The sequence below is a fragment of the Leptinotarsa decemlineata genome, unplaced genomic scaffold (genome assembly GCF_025532065.1).
Source record: "Leptinotarsa decemlineata unplaced genomic scaffold, Ldec_3_MD MMD2_tig00026328_RagTag_RagTag, whole genome shotgun sequence".
NCBI classification, from domain to species: Eukaryota; Metazoa; Arthropoda; class Insecta; order Coleoptera; family Chrysomelidae; genus Leptinotarsa; species Leptinotarsa decemlineata.
In genome coordinates this window covers 32,040,794-32,064,434 of record NW_027412688.1, presented here as the reverse complement: position 1 = coordinate 32,064,434, position 23,641 = coordinate 32,040,794, and the positions used below count along the sequence as shown (strand labels likewise).

At 33.8% G+C, this 23,641-nt stretch overlaps 2 protein-coding genes across 2 annotated transcripts; one reads left to right on the top strand and one right to left on the bottom strand.

The window, feature by feature from the left end:
* Positions 1 to 1,712: 1,712 nt before the first annotated feature.
* Sec24AB (Protein transport protein Sec24AB) lies at positions 1,713 to 13,641 on the bottom strand. Its single transcript, XM_023157917.2, has 3 exons — positions 13,484 to 13,641; positions 9,015 to 11,584; positions 1,713 to 4,930 (listed from the first exon to the last, which is right to left on the bottom strand). The coding sequence occupies exons 2-3, from the start codon at positions 11,567 to 11,569 to the stop codon at positions 3,901 to 3,903; spliced, it is 3,585 nt and encodes a 1,194-aa protein (XP_023013685.2). The 5' UTR covers positions 11,570 to 11,584; positions 13,484 to 13,641; the 3' UTR covers positions 1,713 to 3,900.
* Positions 13,642 to 15,172: 1,531 nt separating this feature from the next.
* LOC111503561 (zinc finger protein 330 homolog Noa36) lies at positions 15,173 to 18,165 on the top strand. The gene is made up of 5 exons (XM_023157905.2): positions 15,173 to 15,583; positions 15,645 to 15,795; positions 16,888 to 17,119; positions 17,192 to 17,356; positions 17,870 to 18,165. Exons 1-5 carry the CDS (start codon positions 15,444 to 15,446, stop codon positions 18,088 to 18,090), a joined length of 909 nt encoding a protein of 302 aa, XP_023013673.1. The 5' UTR covers positions 15,173 to 15,443; the 3' UTR covers positions 18,091 to 18,165.
* The last annotated feature ends 5,476 nt before the right edge of the window (positions 18,166 to 23,641 follow it).

The window sequence follows — 23,641 nt, the reverse complement described above, 5'->3', positions numbered from 1 at the left end:
TGACATCTTTTTAAGCGGCAGTAGTTTGTACTCAAATCAGTTTTATGCCTAGTGTTGTAGTCGTGCACATTTTCAAAACTTTCATACTGAGATAGATTATTTTTTAATTATATTAAATTTTCCATGATATATAGAGAAGGAAAGGTTAGTATTTTTAATGTAATGAATGAATTTCGACATTCATCTCTGTAGCCGATATTGTCTAATATTCTAATTGCTTTCCTTTGGTGTCGGAATATTCTATCACAATCGGTTGCATGTCCCCAGGCGACAATACCATAAGAAATGATGAATTCATACAAGGAAAAATATGCCGTTCGAATAGTTGCTTTTGAAACTTGTCTGGAGAGGTTTCTTAGTAAAAATATATTTCTCATTAGCTTTTTTGATAGTTCATTTATATGATGATCACTGTCAAAATGAATTCCCAAAAATTTCACACTACTTTGCGAATTTGAGTAATTTTCCGTATTTGTTAGGGTGAATACCATGTTTTGGGTTTTGTTTTTATTCAGATATAATTCGTTTGCATTGAACCACCTTTCAGTTTGTGACTGTGCTTCAGAGGATAATATAAGTACCTCATCTAGAGTTTTAGCATTTATTTGGATTGTAGTATCGTCTGCATATAAAATATATGATAACGGGTTCTCCCAATATGGTAGGTCATCAATGAAAATTATAAATAGTAGAGGTCCCAAAATAGATCCTTGCGGTACACCAGTTGTAATTTTTTTCTTGTCGATAGAGAATTGCCCACTTTCACAGTTTGAAATCGATTTTTTAAGTATGGATTGATCAACTTTTTAGTGTTGTCAGAAAAAGTATATAGTTTTAATTTATTCAAGAGAATTTAATGTGATACACAATCAAATGCTTTGCTTAGATCACAAAAAGTTATTTCTGAATACTCGTTTTTCAAAATTGTTATTTTGTTGTTAAGATCTATTATCGCCATTTCAGTGTTTCTAGTTTTTCGGAATCCATACAGTAATTATATCAAAAGTAGAGCAGAAATAATCTAATTAGTTTACTTTACCTTCAACACCAGAACTGCAAAACTGTTATTGACGTGCATTTTACCAACCAAGTTGGCGTCTTAAGGAGATGAAGTTGTTGCTTGTTTTGTATTCATTATACACATGAAGTAAACTACTATGAGCGCTTCAATTAGAGTATGGCATTTCTGATGTTCGGGAAAAGTATATTTATTGCTTGATATTTGTGTATGGAGTACTTCGAGGTCTGCGTTAAGTACTTAAAAAAAAAAATCAATTGTTTGGAACTGAAAATTTTAGTAAACATACGAGCTTGGTACTGTATAATTAAATACTTTGGAACATTGGATTCCTCAATTGAAAGTATTTTTCACAAAAAAAAGTGTTATATTAAACAGTAACTTAAAAAAATAGGTTTTTCCATCAACCAACTCTCGCCCTAACGAATAACTCTAAATAGCTGAACATTAACGAGGTCTTACCTTTCACAGTGTGATTCCTAGCACAGGTTGAACGATAGGCAGTGAAACTACCGTTTCACCTAGCAGTCGACTGAATGAATTGAACAAATCACTCACGACGACTCAACCAGCTTGTCGTATTCAATAATTTTGTCCATCAAAAAAAAGTGCCAATTTCCTCTACAAAAATGACTCATTCAATATTAACGATATGTATTTTGAAACTAAAATATTTGAGAATAACAGAAAAATGTTGAAATATATATACAGTTTATTTTCAACCCAAAGGTATTCCAAACTGGCAATTCATACAGAATTAAAGTTTAAAAAAACAGCTTTGACCATTATAATTAAAATATCTATTTTACAATAACATATATGTCTATAGGATAACAATAAAAAACAATAGATAATCAATGATGGCGTAATAAAAGCAAGGTAATGCAAAAATATTGCCAAATTAGATATCACATTTCAGTATCAAAGGGACAAATTAGAATTTTCGAATAATGTAATAAAATGATCTGAAAAACAAGTGTATAATACTATATCAGCTCAGTGTTATAAAAAAGATGTGATAATGGTATTTATTGAAAACTATAGAAGTAAAATTCATGTCTGAGATAACAATATGTTAAGTAGGTGTTCCGAATTTTTCCAAAGCAGTAAAATTTCCCAGAAGCTGATTCTATAAATTCTGAATTCCAAAATTCAAATGAGCATTTATAACATTTCAGAAACTTCGAAGATATTTCATTGGCATTTTGTATACGACTGTCCAACTTTTGTATACGGTAGTATAATGTTCATTTAAATAATAATAACCACCCCATAAATTCAACTAAGAGTATTTTTTTCGATAAATTTGAGGATCATTAATTCTGTATTTCAATATTTTAAATATACGAGGGGTAAACAATAATTAAAAAAAAATTAGGACTAGTTCAACATATTTTAATTCAAATTTGTACCATAAAGGAGGCCTGATTTGATAAAGTGACTGATGAACTTTTCAATTTGGAAGGTTAGATCAATTTCTGAAATATTTAGAGGTTCCTAGGAAACACCCTGAATATATGCACAGAATGCCCAAAAATTTTCAAATCTTCCCTCTCCTGAAAAAAACCTAGAGGTCTTTCATATTTTTTTTCTCCAGAATTTGGCTATTTTTTTTCTGTAATTGATTCTCTGATTTGGTTCAGTGATTCAAAGATTGACATTAGGAACCAGTTTGGGATAGGATTTGTAAAAATTCGTAGAGAAATTACCTCGTTTGTCACAGACCTTTTGGACTTAAATATTTTTATCCTCAGGGTATTACAATGAGGAAAAAAATTCCTGAATATATTTTACACCTGAAATTCTATATCGCATGACTTTGACATACAACGACAATCGCTCAAAACATCTGATTTTCCATATTGAAAAGAACTTTCTGCAAGCAGATCTTCATATAAACAAAAGACAATAAACAAAAATGTAGTAAAAAAAAAAACGAAAGTTAATGAAAGCTACAACTACAGCCAAATGAAATCATAAATATAAATAAATTAAAATGTCAATAACAAAATGACAAAATTCAGTGCCAGCGTATTTTATAACAATTTTCAGTATTTTGTTATTTGCTTCAACATTTTGTTAAACTTTTCAGTTGAAATGCTTCATTTTACACCAGTTTTGGTTTTTTCATTTAATATATTTTCGATTGTTGTCCTACTAAATGTCTGTCTACGGCAAATACTTATTAATCTTTTTCAACACAGTAAATAACATGTTTCGGTAAGTTTTTGACATCTCATTGATCAAAAATACTTTTCATATCATAATAAAGTTATGCGATATAGAGTTGTAGGTAAAACCTACAGTCAAGAACTTTTTTCTCATTTTACAGCTCTGAGGATGTATTTATTCAAATCCAAATTTCTTCAATAAAAAAATATCTAACAATTTTTACTGATCCAATTCCAAATTAGTTCCTAAATAATAATGTTCAACCTTTAAGTTTCACTTTCTATAGCAAAGTAATTTATATAATTCAACAAAAATATTTTCTAAACTAAACAATATTTGCATTACTTCCATTTTGACTAAATATGCCTTTATTTCATCCAATATTTGAATTACAGCCATTTCTTATAAATTAGCATTAAAACCGCATTTTCAAATGATTCTGCTGAATCATTCCAACCTTGAAATTCATTCACTTGAAGGTTCAGTCTTATCTACTATTATTGAGGTTTCCTTTTGAACCAGAATCTTCCATATATCTTATCTCCCATTACAATGAGATTATTTTCATTGAATACTATCTGTGTAATTGGGTTGACCTTGAAATCATATCAGTTCCAAACATAATTCCATTCATTTTATTACATAAAAAATGTCCTAGCAATACTTTTGCATTGTTGAATAATATTCAGAAAACCAGGGTACACTTAAATCTATTTCACTTGGGTCTTCAAATGTTGCAAAAACTCATGATAAGACAAAGCGTTTTCAACACGATCTTCTATCAACCGTTCGAAAAACACAACTCTACAACTATTATTGTCCCTAATCACTTGCAACGTAGCTGAGTAAGGCTTATCGTCATTCAGATAATTAACAAATTGGTGCAGTCTTTGATTCCGAAGGTTATCCAAAATGGGTAATTCGTACATGTCGTCAGGGATACTGTTATAATTACTGACTCCTAGCGCTTCCGATAAAAACTCCTGCGAAACGTTCGGACACACTAAAATCACCATATGCTCGCCTGTGTCCATGAGGAAGGCCCCCTTGTTCTCAAGACACCTAGCAGTCAGTTGCAGTCTGGGCGGCATCGAAACGGGTTCCTCTTCTGAGTTCAAAATCACTTCCTGATTCTCCAAATCGTGTATCGGGTACAAGTCCGGGTATATATTCTGAATCAACAAGTACAGAGGTTTCGTCTTCATGTTAATCATGGACATGACCCTATCATCTACCCTAGTGGCACCTCCCATCCTGAAGGCGGGATGCTTCAGGAGTGCCGATATGTACAAGGGCAGCAACTTCAAACAGTTCGGCGCCAAAAGACCTGATACAGAGCTCGCCATGTTGAGGGATATTTTGTAACTCGTTAATATATCTATTGCTACGTTTATAAAAGCTTCCCGAGCATCCGAGAGACTAGACTGCATCGACCTATCCACGGCCATTTTGGAGAGCAACCCGACAATGCACTCTTGATCAGCTGAGTGTATGATGTCGTTCAACACTGAAGCGACAGGTAGACACATCGTATGCACCCTTATCCTACGTTCACCTTTGCTAGAGGTGTACAGCAGAGCTGCCTGGAAACAGACCGACTGGACATCGGATAAGCTCTCGTCGATTGAGAGTTGCATGCCGAAACCAGCATCTGGATTGATGTTTGGGAGGGACAGCAAATCCGTGGACCTTACAAAGAAGTTTCCATGGAAGGTATGAATGGAGAGTCCCCTGGTGCACCTTGGGAAAAAATATTTTTTATTACAAACATAATATAATCCAACAAAATAATCTACTCCGAGCTTCAACCAAGTTAGAGCTCTTTATTGTACATTAATCAATACATGAAATATCTACAAAACTATTTGTAGGGATTTAATTAAATATGTGCATCTCATTTATACATTTTGAAAATCTACACGAAAATTTATTTTCCAGTCAACCCCCTTGATGACCTCATTATTATTCTGCTCTTACAGTTGTGCTTTCAAAATTTTTTCTGAAAGTATAGTATTTTTTCAAATAACAAATTATAATGTCCTTTTGAATCTAGTGAAAACACATTTCTCACACATCAAAATTGGAACACTTTTTCTTTCCCAGCGCTATGGGTGAATATACAGGGTGATTCAAAAGTACTTTGACAAACTTCAGGAGGTGATTCCTCACAATATTCTAATATGAATTGTCCAGATAAATAAATGTCCGGAAATGCTTCGTTTCCAAGATACAGGATGTTGAAGTTTTATTTTTATTTTCGTTTTTTTCAAATAACTTTTGAAATACTGAATATAATTAAACGAAACTTGGTAATAAGAGGTTTTTGAGGTGTCGAATTCGAACCTGATGTTTTTATTGCTCTTACTCGTAGGGGGCGCCACATACACGTCTTTTTCTTTTTTAAAGATTCATAACTTTTTTGGCGTACTTCTAGCACATTTTTCAGTAAAAAAATCGATTCCTCTATGATATCTACGTAAATAAGCTACCCTTGTTACTAGTCGCTGTAAGCAACCGTTTTCTAATTATTTGGACTTAAAAACTTCAAGTCTATTATTTGATAATTAATGCATGTTGAAGTTATTACGAATATTTTGGTTTTTTCACAAGAATGCTTTGGAAATGAATTTGACGTTTTACTCGCTTGAAGAGGTCATTACTGTTGGGTACGTTCCTTTATGACATCCTTAAGCGAAATAGTTATTTTTGTATCAAGGGTGCATAATCAGTATCTGTTTTAATAAAATTTGCAAGAAATGTCAACATTTTATTTCAGGAAATTTTGAATATGTAGAATAAACTAAAACGAAACTAAATTGTATTCAAATAAATTGTTGGAAGTGTCCACCTTCTGCGAAGTTACAGGCAGTCAGTCGTCTAGTCATTAAATCTCGTACCCGCTCAAAAATTATTGGTGTGTTTCTTATTGTTTCACAGGCGTCTACTATTCGGTTTCTTAGATCTTCCTCGATCACTACTGGAGTCTTATAAACTAGTGACTTAAATGTCCCCAAAAATAAAAATCTATCGGGTTTAGATCTGGGGACCTTGGTGCCCACGCCTGGTTAGGTTCTTCTACACCCCTACCAATCCATCGATTTGAATAGACTGTGTTAAGAAATTCCCTGGCTACAACGCTAAAATGGGCCGGAGCCCCATCATGCATAAACCACATGCGGATACGAATTTCTAATGGTACATTCTGAAGTAGTCCCAGCAATTCATTTTCTAAAAAGTGTCTGTAAGTTGCGCCATTCAGTCGTAGCGGAAGAAAGAAAGGACCTATCAAGTAATTATCAATTATTGCTGCCCATACATTTTCAGAAAATTGATATTGATAATGCCTTTCACTAACTGCGTGCGGATTTTCGAGAGCCCAAACATGGTTGTTATGAAAGTTTGTAATAGCATTTCGGGAGAAGTTTGCCTCGTCTGTGAAGAGTACATATCTTAAATATTGAGGATTTCCAGCCAATTTTCTCAAAAACCATTGACACATAGTAATGCTTTGGGGAAAGTCTCGTGGCAAAAGAGCTTGTACCCTTTGAATATGGTATGGATAAAACTGTTGATCGTGGATAATTCTCCAAACTGTGGACTGAGTAGAATTCACAGCTTCAGCAATTACTCTTGTGCTTGTTTCTGGATTCTTCTCAAGAGCGTTCAAAATAGCTTCTTCCAATTTTGGGGTTCGGACTGCTCGTGGTCTTCCAATAATATCAGCTGCCCTCTTGAAACTACCTGTTTCTGCTCCTGGTAAATACGTCTGGCTTCGCGCGCATTGTCATCCACAAGGCTATAAACGAAATGCATATCGGCTAAATGAGCATTATTGTTTTCTATTTCTACTTACGGAAACTTCAACAAAACGTCTAACTGTCACAAAATATGTAATCACCAAATCTACTCACAAACGTCAAATTTATTTCCAAAGCATTCTTGTAAAAAATGCAAAATATTCGTAATAACTTCAACATGTTTCGATTATCAAATAATCGACTTGAAGTTTTCAAGTCCAAATATTTAGAAAACGGTTGCTTACAGCGACTAGTAACAAGGGTAGCTTATTTACGTAGATATGATAGAGGAATCGATTTTTTACTGAAAAATGTGCTAGAAGTACACCCAAAAAAGTTATGAATCTTTAAAAAAGAAAAAGACGTGTAGGTGGCGCCCCCTACGAGTGAGAGCAATAAGAACATCAGGTTTGAATTCGATACCTCAAAAACCTCCTATTACCAAGTTTTGTTTAATTAAGTTCAGTATTTCAAAAGCTATTTGAAAAAAACTAAAATAAAAATAAAACTTCAACATCCTGTATCTTGGAAACGAAGCATTTCCAGACATTTATTTATTTGGACAATTCATATTAGAATATTGTGAGGAATCACCTCCTAAAGTTTGTCAAAGTACTTTTGAATCACCCTGTACAAGAAACACATATAGAAGTTCACATTTTGAAAGAAAAACAGAACAATAATATAATCATTACGAATTCAGTCAGTAATTACCATAGTAATTACCCATTGTTTCATACAATTCTCATACTCTTCAAGCAAATAAAAGAAATTTTCAACTAAAAATAATGTTATGATTTTGTTATAAACAGAACATTGTGAAGAATATTATACAATTTATAGTTCAGCGAATTATTCAAAAATTTGATTAGTCTATATATGTTTATTTTAATATTATTTGCTCCCCTTCTGTTATGCTGATGGCAATAGATAGATAGATAGGTATACCTATTTGATCATGTTATGTACAAAATACATTTATGACAAGTCTATAAAATAAAATAAACAGTAAAATTTGTAACAAATTTACAGGGTATATTAATATATTCAAATCAAGTGTGGAGGTTCGGCGAGCATCTTCCTTGCGTCAAAAGTGTGTCTACGCACATGTTCTAAATATTCTGAATAAAAACATTGTTTTTTTTTTAAATATTTTTTTATAACTTTTTTGAAACAAAACATATTCATATATTTAATATTTGCAGGAAGTGTATTATACAATTTAAAATCATATGAGTTTTTTTGTGATTTCATCAGCCTGAAACGTTGAGGTCTAATAAAATTGCTGTTACGTGTATCATGATCATGTAAACTGGATTGCTTGGGAAACAAGGGGGCTCTTTTGTGAATATTTAATAGGCTTGAGTAAACATACAAAGAAGGCACCGACATAATTTCATTAGTGATGAATGATTCACGGCAAGAATCCCTAAAACCGATTCCAGCAAGAATTCTCAGAGCTTTTTTTTGTTATATAAAAATGTAATGGGCATCACTAGAATTTCCTCAAAGTAGAATACCGTGAAAAATGTGAGATTGTATGAGCGAACAAAATACTATTTTCAGCGTAGTGAAATTTGTTATTGGTTTCAGCTGTCTAAGTAAAAATAAGGCACTCGATAGCTTATTTTTCAAACTTGAATGTGGCTTGACCAATTTAGCCTATTGTCCAGAGTAAAACCCAACAATTCGAGACACTGGAATTCAGGTAATGGCAGAGCCATAGAAACAATCATGTTTTGTGATTTTTCCTTATTCATCATGAGTTTGTTGACACTGAACCAGTGCTCCGCTTTTTCTTGTATTTCCATAGACTTATCAACAAGAGCTGAATAATTCATAGAAGAGTATATCAAGGATGTATCGTCAGCAAATAGTACACTGTGACATGGCTTCATATAGTTGTAAAAATCATTGATGTAAATAACGAACAAAAGCGGGCCCATATATCTATTACATGCTTTGACAATGAGATTATTACTCAAGCGCGTATCTTTCTATAAAGAAAAAACAAATTCTGTACATACCTAATCCTCATAACAGCCTCGAAACCAATCTTCCTAGTCAAATACCTCCTAAAACATCTGGCGAAGCTCTCGCAGAGTATGGTCTTCGTCGGTTTGAGCAGTGGAAAATGATGCATGCACCCACCGCTGAACCTGCTGATCCCCGAAATAGTTGCAACATCCACATACTGAGAGTTGACAACAAACAAGTCGACAGCTATTTGCTGCCCGCTGCATTCCAAGGCTATGCGTTTATAGAAATCGTTCACCGGATTGAGGTGTACAACTTCCGTAGTAGCTCTCTGCGAAGGATCTTCCCTAGCAGTTAGCGCTCCCGGACCCACATTGGGAAGCGATGCTTGAAAAACGGTGACACGACCCCCAGTAGAGCTCATCAACTTGAAGGCCACTTGCAAGGCTGCACCTAAAGCAGAGTTAGTGTCGTAAGTATTAGAAAATCGAGAAGGTAGTAGCCTCAAAAGGTCTGCTATCAAATCCATTCTGTCTTTCAGGTTGATCAACAAGTTGTCTGGAGTGGGAATGAAGGGATCTTCGATATCTAGAACAGTCATTTCTTGTGGTTGAGTTATCCCTTCTGGCAGGGAGTAGAAATGTAGGGCGGAATCATAAGCAATAAATCCCAGGTGAGTTCTTGCATCCCCAGGTAAGTTCTTCAGCTCTTGCAACAAAATACCGGACATCAGCTCTAAGTAGCCGCTTTCAACAGCCAGACGAGACACATCCAGTAAGAAGAGATATACTGCCGGTTGAGGGGGGCGCAGCATATACTCAGCTGGGGCAATGTACTCTAAAGTGCTCGTTCTGATCTCCGGCCTTCTGCTAGGATCACCGTAGGTCTTACTAACAGGGTCATACTGGAACTCCTCTGGCAGCTCATTTACTCGATAGCAAAGATTGCATTTCCACCTTTTGTTATCCACAAAAGTAACGAATGGGTTTATGTAGGTGCGACAAGCCCTGCACCTAACGATCACGTTGCACTGGATGACAGGGAGGTGGCTGAGGTCCCTGAAGGGATGGATCAGGATGCCCAACGGCAAACGAGACTTTTGCAACAGCGAGTTGTTTTCAGGTATCTTCGTCATGGTGCATCGAAACACGTCCGGGTTGCAGTTGGCTTGGTCTAGCAGTTCTTGCCCCAAGCAAACCCTTGGAGGGTCTATTTTCGAAGGGGGCAGTATGTTTGGGAGTTGCAAAAGGTCATAGCTCTGTGTCCCCCAGGCATTGTTGAAACCAGTGTCTAGGACACTCCTGTACTGATTCTGAGCTTGGTAGGAGTTTTGCTGCTGCATCGGTTGCTGATAACCTGTTGGCTTCTGAATCGTCTGTGAAGGAGGAGCGTTATACTGACTAGCAGGTGGTTGCTGATAACTTGTATTTGAAGACGTCGGATATCGGTTATTGTGCATAACAGGTTTTTGACCAGCCAGGTTTTGAAGTGGAGGTCCAGTTAAGTAGTTCGTTTGGGGAACAGTGGTGGGTTGAAAATTTGATACAGGAGGAGGAAAAACACTGCTTGGTGGCATCTTCGGCTGGGTTGCATTCGCAGAAAAGTTCTGTAAGTTATTCATGTTCAGCATTGGCCTAGGTGCATGATTCGGGTTTACATATCTTTGGTTTGTACTAGGATGGATCTGTGACATTTGGGAGAATTTCTGAGGGTTCGAGAATTGATGTGCTGGATTTACCAAAGGAGGAACTGTTGACCCCGGAATTTGATTTGCTATATTCCTGTTGACTTGACTCAAATTGGGTAAGTGACTGCCGCTTGTATTATTTGAGCTATACTGAGTACTTGAACTACTTGCAGGATGCTGCAGGTACTGACCCTGGTTCAAACCAGTTTGAATTGGATTGCTTTGACTTTGCACAGTTGAATACTGGTTCAATCTACTGGACTCTAGTGGAACAGTTGGTTTATTCACAAAATTCTGAGACGATAACACAGGCGTTTGTATAAAATTAGTCCTATTTAACCCAGCTTGGGCATTTCCCTGGGTGGTACTAACTGAAGGACCCACATTTGATTGCTGATTTTGCATTTGTCCATATGGGTATTGACTACTATTTTGGTTTAAACTAGTCTGAGACATTGGAGAGAAATTATGAGGAGTCTTCTGCACACCTGGTACATTAGGCACTACATTTTTCACATCATCTTTATCATAAAAACTTCTGAACGGTTCGGCCTGAGTTACTTGCGTTTTTGGTACCGGAGAAGCTGACGAAAAAACGGGCTTGTTTTCCAGACTGATGGTTTCAAACTTCGTACTGACACTAGGCGGCATCTGCTGTATGCTGAGTGCACCAACTTGTTGGGTGACATTGGTGAGTGGGGATCTAGAAGGCGGCAGTTGGGACTGAGGAACTGGCCTGTTGGGAGGAAGCTGAGTTGGAGGAATTTGCCCAAGTCGAACAGGTGGAGTTGAACTTCTTGATGACTGGGAAGAGTGTACTCCGTTGAACTGTTGGTACATCTTTCCATCAACTGGTACATTCTGTTTCAGATTTTCTAGGCTGAGGGAAACTCCGTTCAAGTTTTGTTCAGCCATCATAACATTGATGTTGAGCTGAAAAGTATCGGTCGGTTATTTCATAATATATATTGAAAACAATTGTTTACAAAATTTTTATAATATTTCAAAATATTATTGGCTAAATACTAATGAAGGCCTATTGTTACCTAACAGTGTGTTGATTCAATTTTAAAAGCATGTCCAACCTTTACAAATAAGTGATACATTACATGATATATTTTAACTAAACAGTTATTATATACATCTTCATTTACTATTGAGTGGATGATACAAATTCGAGTTATCATCAATTTAAATTTGTTGAAATAAGAAAGAAAATATCATATGAATTTGTGAACTACTGTTTCAACAAGAATATTTTATACAACTCTCACCAAAAAATGTGATGCCAATTTGTGATCCTTATTTACATATCAGTAGGAAAAATATATCAGATCCAAAACTAACAAGTATAAAAGAAAAAAATAAAAAGTTCAGCTGAATATTTGACATATAAAGTAATAGTGTCCTTTCCTGCACTGAAACTGTTATATAATGGCCTAATTTAGTTAATCTTTCAAAACTTTTTGATCAGCAGTTTGATAAAGCTATTTTATAGCGAATCAGGCACAAATGACAGAAAATTCTTAAATGTTAAAAAAAATTAAATATATTTTCAACAGACAGTTCAGTCAAAATCTATGAGAAAAAAAATGAAAGATGCCTTTTTAACCTTTTTCATGTAGCCAAAATATCAGCAAGTTGTTTGTACAAAAACATTTACAACTGTATAACAATAAACATTTTGCCAGTACTTTTCAAACTCAATCATCTTACTGTTTTCGACATCAGATTGGTTCTATTCTTATCTTCTTCCTGTTTATGTTTAGAATTGTTTACATCTTTTATTTACTTTTGAATGTATGTAAGGTTGACTTACGAAATTCATCTTATTTTTAATCATGTATAGTGTGGTGAAAGTTGTATAGTGTATGAATATTCCCGTTTTTTTTTATGCACAATGCACATGTTACTAAAACCTTTATTAACCTTGCCTATATTATCTGCGTAGCAGAGATATATATTACGGTTGTCAAGTCTTATTTCAATCATCAACAACCCATTCTATATCGTTTGATAAATTTATATGATGTACTGAATACATTGTAAATGAATTCATAAAAAATAATATAGAAAATATACATGAATAGCAAAGTAAATAAATACCTATTTTTAAAAAAGTATCCAAATTATAATAAAAAATTAAAATATACTCAATTTGGTGCTGCAATGTAAATTAGACATTTCATTTTTAATTTTCAAAATCTTTGTTGAATAATTGGTAAAAGGTTTCTAATGTATTGGAAAAACTGATTATGATAATTTTCACAGAAGAAATAATATTTGAAATATTATGATTTCAGCAGTCTAAAGAATGATTACACATATTTAGTATTTAAATTTTTGCAATCAGTATTCAAAAGCAACACAAAAAACATGAAATCTTTCTGAATATCTTATAACTGTCCCTTTTAATCTGATCTTGAGAAGGAACGCGACTAAGCATAAAAAAGTTGACCTCAATAGCTCCAACAAATGAGACTATAAGTGTGCAAATTTTGATTTTTCAGCGCTGATTGGGATATTTTTGGTCTATTCGAATATGTAAAACTTTCAAAATTTGTGCAGGATTTTACTTCTCAGCAGTAACCAGTATCAAAAAGATTTGGCATTGAACATACTGAAATATCAATTCTAGGAAAATAAACTTACTCCAAAAATACATTTTTTATTGTTACAATTCTTAACAGACGATGTAGACACAATTAATGTGCTACTTGACTTTGAACCTGATGATTTGCTTTTTTAATTGAAGGATAAGTGTCCTATTTTTTCTGAGGTATATTTTTCCTAAGAATATTTTTCAAGAGAATAGATAGTTGAATTACTTACTTGAGTTTTCAATTTTCCTTGCACCAAAATCAATTTATTATAGATTCCTCACACATTTTCTCAGAAAATTATCTTAAATGAGAAAAAATTATTTTCCCAAACGTCATTGTCAATCTTACGTGGCTGCTACAGTGATGCCAAATAACTAGATATGTCATGAGACATGACGCAGGAGAGAGGATCCATTTGGTTTGTTTTGGTTTGCAGTTTAGGTTAGTATATCAGTACCTAGAATTGTCATCAATTAGTGATCACTTTTTTAATTATTTCAGCGATTTCATGTATGATTTTATTTGCTTTGTACCTAACTTGTGGATTTTAAGAACATTTCTAAATGTTGAAAAACTTTCACGAATGTTAGTGACTTATTAATTATTTATTAGGAAAAAGTGATTTTTTTTCGAAATCAACATTGATTTCATTATAAATTGCTTTATCATGACCACTCATTTCATTTGAAGTTTTTCCAACGATTCTATAGGATGTTCTAAAATTTTCTAGAAAAGAGAAGTGTTGTGACACACTTAGGATGAAGACACCCCTATATTTTAAATATTTTTGAAAGCAGATATTTGATTTTTGCGATTCCGCGAAAAGGGCAAATTCTCGATATTTGGCTTCGCGTTGTAGATACCGAAATATGTTATTTGAAAAGGTTGCTTAGAAATCGATTTCAACCCTACATTTCGAATTTGATTTTTTTTGTAATTTTTATATTCAACTCTGATTTTCAATCGGAAATGATAAAATAGCCGAAAACAATGAAATGAATGTATTCATGATGAAGATCAGGTTTTCATTCTCATTCCTACGTTACAACGAATTCATTATTTTCGTAGCATTTAGAACCATCAACTAAAAATCGGACTTGAACATGGAATTCAAATTTTGCGTTGAAATTTGGTATGTAGGGTCAGAAGCGATTTCTTTCTAAGCAACTTTCTGAAATATCTTATTTCGGTATCCCCAACGTGAAGCAAAATATCGAAGTTTGTCACTCGGGCTAAGTATTGCGAAAAGTGTAGCCCATGAAGCTCTATCTTGTACCAAAAATCTAATCTCTGCTTCAAAAAATGACTAAAATACAGGGGTGTCTTCATCTTAAGTGTGTCACACTCTATATTACAGATTAGTATTTTGAATGTTTCGATTTAATAAGCTATTCAGTTGAGAGTATCAGTTGCGATACAAACGGCAACCTATGGTAAGTGCATACAATTCGTTGAAATATAACGTTTTTTCCACGCTGGATACGTGAACATAACATTTTGTTCATGAATTATAGTCATTTTCCGAATAAGTACAATGTAAAATATATAAAGAAAGTGTCCAAAAGAAGGCATTGATCATTTCTGTTTCTGTTAAAATCTCTTTTTCTGATAACCAGCTGTCGCTCCTCTATAAACAACAACCTTCAGAAGTTGTAACTTGTGAGATCTAAGGATTAACGAGGTCTACCATTTAACGTATATATTTTCCTTTTTTTTTGAAATTATAGGATATGAGAAAATTGTTGGCAACACTGACCGTGATGTGTCACTCGTCATGTTAAACGTCATCACTATCAACAGCGTTGTTATATGTAGTGTTTTTTCAGTAGCTCACTGCTATATTAGATTTTGAGTATATTTACTTTAATTTCATATATTATTTAACGTGTATTCAAATTTTGATCAAACCCAATTTCCCGTACTTCTCAGCACAAAGATATTTAAAATATTGAGCTGTAATTGACATCGTATAAATTAAATTTTTTCAAGTAAATGTATTGAAGAAATAAAATTTGACCTGCCAACGTTGCTTTGATTACCATCTACCCAAAAGCAACACCCAACTCGTTTCCGCGTCCTCCGTCACGTTTCTTTTGCATATCTTAACATAACCCGCATGTGATAGGTTTATAGTTTGTAGATTTTCATCAGCATTTGACATATTTTTGGTCGTTTAGGAAAAATTAATAATGCCTAAGAAAAAAACTGGTCAAAGGAAGAAGGCGGAGAAGCAGAAACTACGTCAAAAAGAAATAAGGGCAGCTAAAGAAAATATTGATTTAGCTGAACATCCCTGCAATATTTCAATGGAATGTGAAAAATGCCATCGGTTGGTTTAATTCTTTCTCGACACACTGATTCCTATATGATAACCAATATTTTATTTGTAGTAAACAGAGGAGTAGGGCTTTTTGTTATTTCTGTCAAAGTATACAAAGACTGCCAGTTTGTGCTCAGTGTGGAAAGATGAAGTGTATGTTGAAAACGGGAGATTGCGTGATAAGACACGCCGGAGTTTATACAACTGGAATGGGCATGGTCGTAAGTATCCACCAAGCTTCCTAAATGATTCGAAAATTATTGTGCTGACAGTAGTATCACTCCGAGGCATGAATCTCTACTGGGAATCTCATGGAGGTAGCTGAATTATTTTGGAACATTTTTCAAAAACTACTAATTTTTTAAAAAATAATCATTTTGGTCAGGACATCTTGAACCGTTCTAAGACATAATACAGCACTCTGCAAAATAATAACATTTCCTCACTCCTTCCACTTGAAAACACCCCTATTTCTCAGTCTATTTGGTCCCATCGGGCATTAATAGGTTAATGAAAAATTGAAACTACCAAAGGTTTGATGGACTATCTAAATACTATCAAGAATATAATAGATACTATAATCGACCCACTTACTCATCTATTGATCCAACAATATTTTCCTGAAGAATTCAAAAAAAAAACTGGCTGGTTCCTCTGATAAAAAGATAATTAACTGTTTCGAGTATAACTTTTTGACATTAACCAGCCAGCATGGCTTTAGAAAAAATCATTCTATCAAAACAGCTAGCTACTGTTTCCTAATACTGTTTATGAATTATTTGATATTAACAATTTCATTTATCAGTATATTATGTAATTGGCTGATACTTGATTAAAACCCATGATAGTAAATTCAAGTAACACTTTACAACAAACGCACAGTACAACACGTGTTTCATTATACAATAACTTCCTCAGGCACAACAAATTTAGGTGAAATAGCCGTTTGCCATAATAACCATATGTAATTTATTGAGTAACTCTAAATTGGACTTTATATTTCACAGAAAAACTAAGTAATTTTTATTGAAAAATGTTTTTATAGTGTAGAGGAGAGGTGACACTTTTGATTGATTTCAATTTTTTTTTTACGGATTAACAACCTCTCATAGAGGTTTTTAAACGATATTTCTTCATTCCTTTTGTTTTTATAGCTTTATTATTTTTCTTGAAGTTTATTCAGTATATATTACAGTAGTACTAAGCATAGGTAATGCGATTTAGTTGACATACTATATGTACATATTGTACTACACTGCTTAAGTAAATTATTATATTGTTGAAAATCACCTGGGAAGAAAATGTAATTTCAGGGTGCCATTTGCGATTTCTGCGAGGCTTGGGTATGCCATGGAAGAAAATGCCTCCAGTCTCACGCTTGCACTTGTCCTTTACAAGATGCAGTTTGCATAGAATGTGAACGAGGAGTATGGGATCACGGTGGAAGGCTTTTCAAGTGTTCGTTTTGCACAAATTTTCTGTGCGAAGACGATCAGTTTGAACATCAAGCATCTTGTCAAGTACTGGAGGCTGAGAGTTACAAATGTATGTTTATGATGAAACTAAATGCTTTATCTGAAAATTACATCGATTTCAAATATTTTCTCACACTTTTAGGTCAGTCGTGTAATAAACTAGGACAATATTCATGCTTGAGATGCAAAACTTGCTACTGTGAGGATCACGTTCGCAGGAAAGGGTTCAAGTATGAGAAAAATAAACCTATTCCATGTCCTAAATGTAGCTTTGAAACATCACAAACGAAGGATCTTAGCATGTCAAGTGAGTACAGTAAAATATAGATGGATCAGTTGGTAGGAAATTTCAATGTCGAAGTCAACATATTACAGATTTTATGAAGACTTAAAACTCAAATGCACTATCAGTTTAAATGTGTGCAAATCCATAGTCTTTGTAATTTTGCTAGACAAATGATTCTAGTCAATTTGATAAAATCCCAAGATGATAGGTCTAGAGATTTCATCTTGAATTGCTATACACAAAGGCATTTGCCTGAGAGGAAAATTTTGAAAATTATGTGGTATATAGGTTGAGATTATTTCCAGAAAAGGAAACTCAAAAAACTGTTTTTTAAAATTCCAACTTTGATTAAAATTTCTGTCAAAAATAATTATGTTGGCAGTTCCTGTCATGGGTTAATTATGTTCTAGTGCATTTTTAAACACTGTCAAACTCTAAAAATACTGCCTATCCTTCAAATCTTTAATTTTTATGCATTGAGGGAAATTCACTTATTGAAAAAAAAAACATTATTTTCTTTATTATTATTTTCAGCTCGTAGTCACAAGTTTGGAAGACAAGGATTGAATTATGAAGATGAGGATGATGATGGGAATGAGGCGGCAGGTGGATACAGTTATGGAGACAGTGGATACAGTTATGGTGGTGGTGATTATGATGAAGAGGATGAAGATTATGATGAAGATGATGATGAAGATGAAGAAGATAGTAGTGATGAGAGTTCAGATGAAAATATCAATGATAACAAAAAATAAAAGTGGGATATTTTTGTTTATTACACTCACATTCAAATGTAATAAGGTGCCTAATACATTGTTATTAATTTGAAAGGGTATTTTTTTCAATACTTCAAGGAACTAAACTAACAAACTAGGATTTTAATTGGTCCTCGGTACAGTATCCATTATTTTACATAATAAAATAGTTTAAAAACCGAAAACAAACCAGATGTTGGAACATTAATAGCATCCTAATCAGACAAAAAACCATATTGTTTTGAAAATTTTGACCACAGAACAGATAAGGACAATTTACTGTTCTGTGTTACAGATAAGGTGCTGTCTGAAGCACAGAACAGTCGAAAATTCAATATCAGACATCTGATATTTTTTTTTACCTTTCTATATTGACGTCTTGTGGCGTCCTCGCGAAATGCTTTTTTTACAAGAAATCAAGGAATGGCAAGAAGTAAGACAGACCTACTAGCACCACAGTATTATGTAACTATATAGTATATATATACTAGGTGGATGTCTTTTAAGATGTTTTTATGGATGGCTTGAAACATGCAAGCTTGAAATATTACGTTTGTCGAAAATAATACCTCAAAATTGTATAGATAAATTTCCAGGTTTTAATGTTCTTCTTTTATAGCAGTGCCATAAGAGTAAACATCATGATTGAACCACGACTCCAGTGTCGAATGGTTTTAATACTGTTGAAAGTAGATGAGAAGGTAAACTCATCAGTTTCTCTTTCACTATCAGGAAGCACAAGAAATTACAACGATTTGTTAAAACAGGCAAGTCTTTGATCTTGTTTTACCATCTAATTTCGTTTTAATATTTCCGATAAACATTATATCTGGACGGTGAACGTTCCATTGTTTTCTCAAAGTTTGACGTTTGAATTATAACGTCTAAATGTCACTTACCCTTTTGTTGTTATAAACGATGCCCCTAATCCAGAATAAGTTTACATTCGATGACCAGAGATGGCACAACTTTGACCAAATACTCGAAATTTAATTTTATGGAGGACTGGCAAATGTGCAGGAATATTTTCTACACGTCCCTTCATCAGAAAATGTCGATAATGTCAGTAGTAGCTTAGATGGAAATATAGAAATTTAAATATATTTTGAATATCAGGAACAGATGAGATATCACCTGAAGAGGATTGTAGATACTAAGAATCGAAACGTCGTGAAGTAACTAGGTTTGAAATCTCTTCTTATTTTTTCTTGTTTTTATTTATTTTTGTTTGTTTCATTAATAATCTTCATTGTTTTATTTTTGTTGTTTGTATGTATTTGATATTTCACTTATGGGTAATCTATTTATTTATTCATTTTCATTTGAGGTAACAATAATTTGGTTGAATTATTATTCGATAATGCCTTCGACATTGCCTTCAACAATTGCAGAGGCTCCGTATAGTGACTGTTGCTTTACCTATATGGGGCGTAAAGAGATAATAAAAACAGAAATTATTTTTTAGCAGTTCATTATCAAATCGACTAGAATAAATATTGACAAATCGGCATATTTTCAGTTTAAGAACGTATTCATGTTAAGCGTTTGAGCCAGTTGCGTTCTTGAAGTAATCTCGTGCTTTCAATAACAGACCAAGTAATCCATCCTAAAATAATGGTAATTCAATTTCGAAACGAAAACGTCAATAGATAAGTTATGTTCCTTATCATTTCATACATATTTGCATAGTTCTTAAAGTTATTTGTTGATGACAATTTATAATTTATCGTGCTCGACTAATTTTCAACTAAATTCACTTTGGGAATAATAGGATAGGTACTTATATGTAATGATGGCACCCATCAACAAGTCACGTGGGCTGGTAAAATTGAATGACCACGGTAGTTTCCAACAAGCAAACTGCAATAATTGACAAGGAGTTTCGGGCTGTAACAAATAATATTTCTAAGCTATCAGACAAGCGAATTTATGACTTGTTCATAGTTTTTGTTTATGGCTTTCCAACCTTCTCAAATAGGTATTATTTGTTACAAGTGGTCACTGTCACCGGTTATACCTTCACCGTCAACGCAGTGATTTTCTTCAGGGATTCACACCTTTAACCCCTTTTCTATTTATATTATACACTCGTACATACATAATGGACCTAAGACACTTTCTTGTGGCACACCAAAATTATTGATGAGTACATAATTAATACACTCTATTACTAGTCTCGGGTAAACGTCTCGAAATACAAGTAAATATCAATACATAGTGGTCATGTATAAATTACATAATTTGGTATTTGAAAGCAATGGAAATTAATAAACATTTTATGGAATGACCAACTGTGGATTTAAATAGATCACCAATACTGAACTTGTCTTTTTAGAAACCGATGTTATCCTAGTCTTTGTAGAAATATATGACTAATAACCAGTCTGTGCAAAGCTTATTGTTAAATTATCTGAAAATGGAACTTTTAACAGGTGATGATCGACTGTATTGCCAAACTAAGTGAGTGTTATAAGAAAACAAGTATAGCTGAGGCACCAGTCAATCTAATAATAACACTGATGATCTTCAAATATGACTCAACCTCTGACGGAAGCACCAAGTTCTTATGAAAGTTTGAAATTGATGAACACTTCAATCTAGCAGACCACTCTTATAATCTTCATGCAGTCATTGTCACTGTGGTTCAGGCGTTGAATCTGGTCATTATTACGCCTTGGCCAAAGACGAAACGGACTGATTTAAATTTGACGATAGTCGTGTCACTAAGTGTTCTGGCGATATATTGAATTTATTGCAGCCTCTGGAGACACCCTACATTTTGTTTTATGAGAGAGAGGACATTGGTAGATCAAGATCTTCAGATGATGTAGTGCTGCAGGTTTTTCCGGGTTTTCCTGCAGCTGAAAAAGCAAACGCGCCACTGGAATCAATGAAGTCGCCCCGGAACACCAATTAATTTTTGTTGTTGATTTATAATTTCATGATTTGTATTTTGGAACATATAATATACTCTATATAGGTAACTATAAATGAGGATGTAGGTACTTTATTAGGTAATTATGATCGAGTAAGTACCTGACTAGATAGTTTCCACTGATGTGATCACGTGGGGTATATAAAAATTAAGTAAAGAATTAACTTTTGGTGTGTTATTCATTAAGAAAAAGCTACTGTAATAGCGAAACGCATGTTGAAAATAAAGTTTGTGAAGATCAAATCGTTAGGTGTAGTTTGTGAAAAACATTTTTAATTATTTTTCTCTTATCGTGTTACCATCACCGTTACTTTTTTTTAAATAATTTCTGCATGTTCGCATTTATTACGGAGTGGTGCTTTTTGGTTGAGTGTGAGTACCTCTAAGAATTAAGTTCTAACATCGTAATATGTGATGTATAATGTACCTAGTTGTGATCTTTCACACCAGTGGTTGTTGAGTCGGTAGTTGCTGAATTTGTGATACTGTTTACAGGGTCATTTGTTTTTTATTTGACTGTTTCCCGTTGCATTTTTCATTGGATCTACGAACGATCTGGATAATCGTTCCATTTCAGAGAAGGTTTTATCAATGATACCACTTCTTAAAATTTCCAGCTGTATTACAAATCGTTTTTGCTTTTACAGAGACAATTTATTAGATAAGTACTAAGAGGTCAAAATTCAAACTTTATTTTCATTTATGGAGTACTTGCCACATGTTCGTACGGTCAACATGGAGAAGCAATACGAAAAAAATGTCCGGAATCGTGAAAATACATTTCATGGCTTTCACATCACGATAATACACTTGCTCATTTGTCATTGCGTGTTCATACTTTTTTTGGCCAAAAATAAACACGCAATCATACCTCAGCCACCGTATTCGCCAGATTTGCCCCCCTGAGACTTTTTTTTCTCCCAAGATTGAAGAGACCCACGAAAAGACGGTGTTTTGCGGCGATCGAAGAGATAAAACTGAATCGCTGAGAGCTCAAGGACATACCAAAAAGTGCATATCAGAACTGTTTCGAGGATTGGAAAAAACACAGGCAAAATAGAAGGGGACAAAATAGAAATTGATATATAAACAAGTCCGACAGTTGTGAAATTTATACACGAGACTTTTGAAGGTTGGAGTCAACTAAAAATCATATGAATTCAATACTAGTATCGCCATCTGTATGTTAGCCTACAAACTTTTCAGTCCATCTAGTAAGTGCTGATTAGGTATTAGAAACAAGGGTTTTCAATCCGAAACTTCGAAAAGTATACTTTGAGGATGCTAAACTTCCATGTAAATGAAAATGTTTATGAATGCTCTTCTATTTATCACGTTATGTGGTTTTTCTGTGAATATATATTATATGTTTCAATTCCACAATAAATGTTTAAAGGACAACCCAACAAACGTAATACGTGTTATGTAACTATGTTATGTAAAGCTTACATCCCTTTTATCGCGAGATGTCCGCCACAAATACCACATGATTTTTACGTAACATTAATGCCATTATTTTGCATATATTTTATATAATTTCAGTGAGTAAATATAAACGAATATAACACTCGCTCGCAGAAAAACTTGGAATAATTAACTGGAAAAAGCATCCTTCAAAAACCAAAACTTTCTAACCAATCTCTGCTTCCACAGTTTTCTTTTTGTAAAAAATACTCGTCAACAAAAACACAAATCTCAACGAATCACGTGATAAGAATGTCTCAAAAACTCTAGCCTCTCCCACAGAACTTCACACAGATCGACATATAACTCGAAAACTCAGAGAGATTCTTATCTGTCAAAAAGTCAAGTGTGTTTGAATGTTACCAACATGAAAACATAGCGAACGTAATATTGAAGTAACAACTTTACATAGGAGTTAAGTGAAACATAATATACCATATTGACGTAAGTTTTTACGTATCTATTAGCTACGACATATTCACATAAATTATTTACGTAAATATGGGGTAAAAGTTTTTTAGATATGTAATGGAATATTTACGTAAATTTATTACATAATCATGTTCCGTTAATTTGATGTCATATTTACCTACGTAAATGTAATAAGTGTGTTTGCTGGGAAACTGAATGAAAACGTGTTTTTCGTGTAATTCACTGTTTATATGAAATTAGTTATTTCGAAAGTGTTCGATCTCTCATGTTATTCAATATTCATTCCGTGTTAGGAATCACACCTTAAAAGGTAAGACCTCGTTAGTCCTTAGCTCGCACAAATTTCTCAACTTCTGAGCTGATTAACGGAAAAACAGATTTTAAACATTTGTTTGAAGGTGGCTGACAATGTTTCGTGGTGCATTTCATCAGTTCGGTCTTCCATTGTCTAACATAATATAAATTGATTTGATAACCCTGAAAAAATCAGTAAGATTAACCGAAAATAACAATATTATTAACAGAAAATGAAAAAATAAAAATTAAGATTTCAAACCAAATTATGTCACAACGTTTCGATTGTTAGTATCCACAATCGTCTTCGGGTGATAACTGGACTTATTCCTTCGAGATCTGACTATTTATAGGTCATTCGAGTGCTTTCACCTATCCCCTATTTCCTCTTCATTGGTTTTGGCGGGATAGGACCGTTTGGCGGGA

Excerpts from the sequence above, each read along its gene's own strand:
- Sec24AB (XM_023157917.2), bottom strand. The coding sequence starts at position 11,569 with ATGATGGCTGAACAAAACTTGAACGGAGTTTCCCTCAGCCTAGAAAAT. Across the intron at positions 4,931-9,014 it reads GAGGCTGTTATGAGGATTAG|GTGCACCAGGGGACTCTCCA; the intron begins GTATGTACAGAA and ends TTTTTTCCCAAG.
- LOC111503561 (XM_023157905.2), top strand. The coding sequence starts at position 15,444 with ATGCCTAAGAAAAAAACTGGTCAAAGGAAGAAGGCGGAGAAGCAGAAA. Across the intron at positions 15,796-16,887 it reads CAACTGGAATGGGCATGGTC|GGTGCCATTTGCGATTTCTG; the intron begins GTAAGTATCCAC and ends ATGTAATTTCAG. Across the intron at positions 17,357-17,869 it reads GAAGGATCTTAGCATGTCAA|CTCGTAGTCACAAGTTTGGA; the intron begins GTGAGTACAGTA and ends TATTATTTTCAG.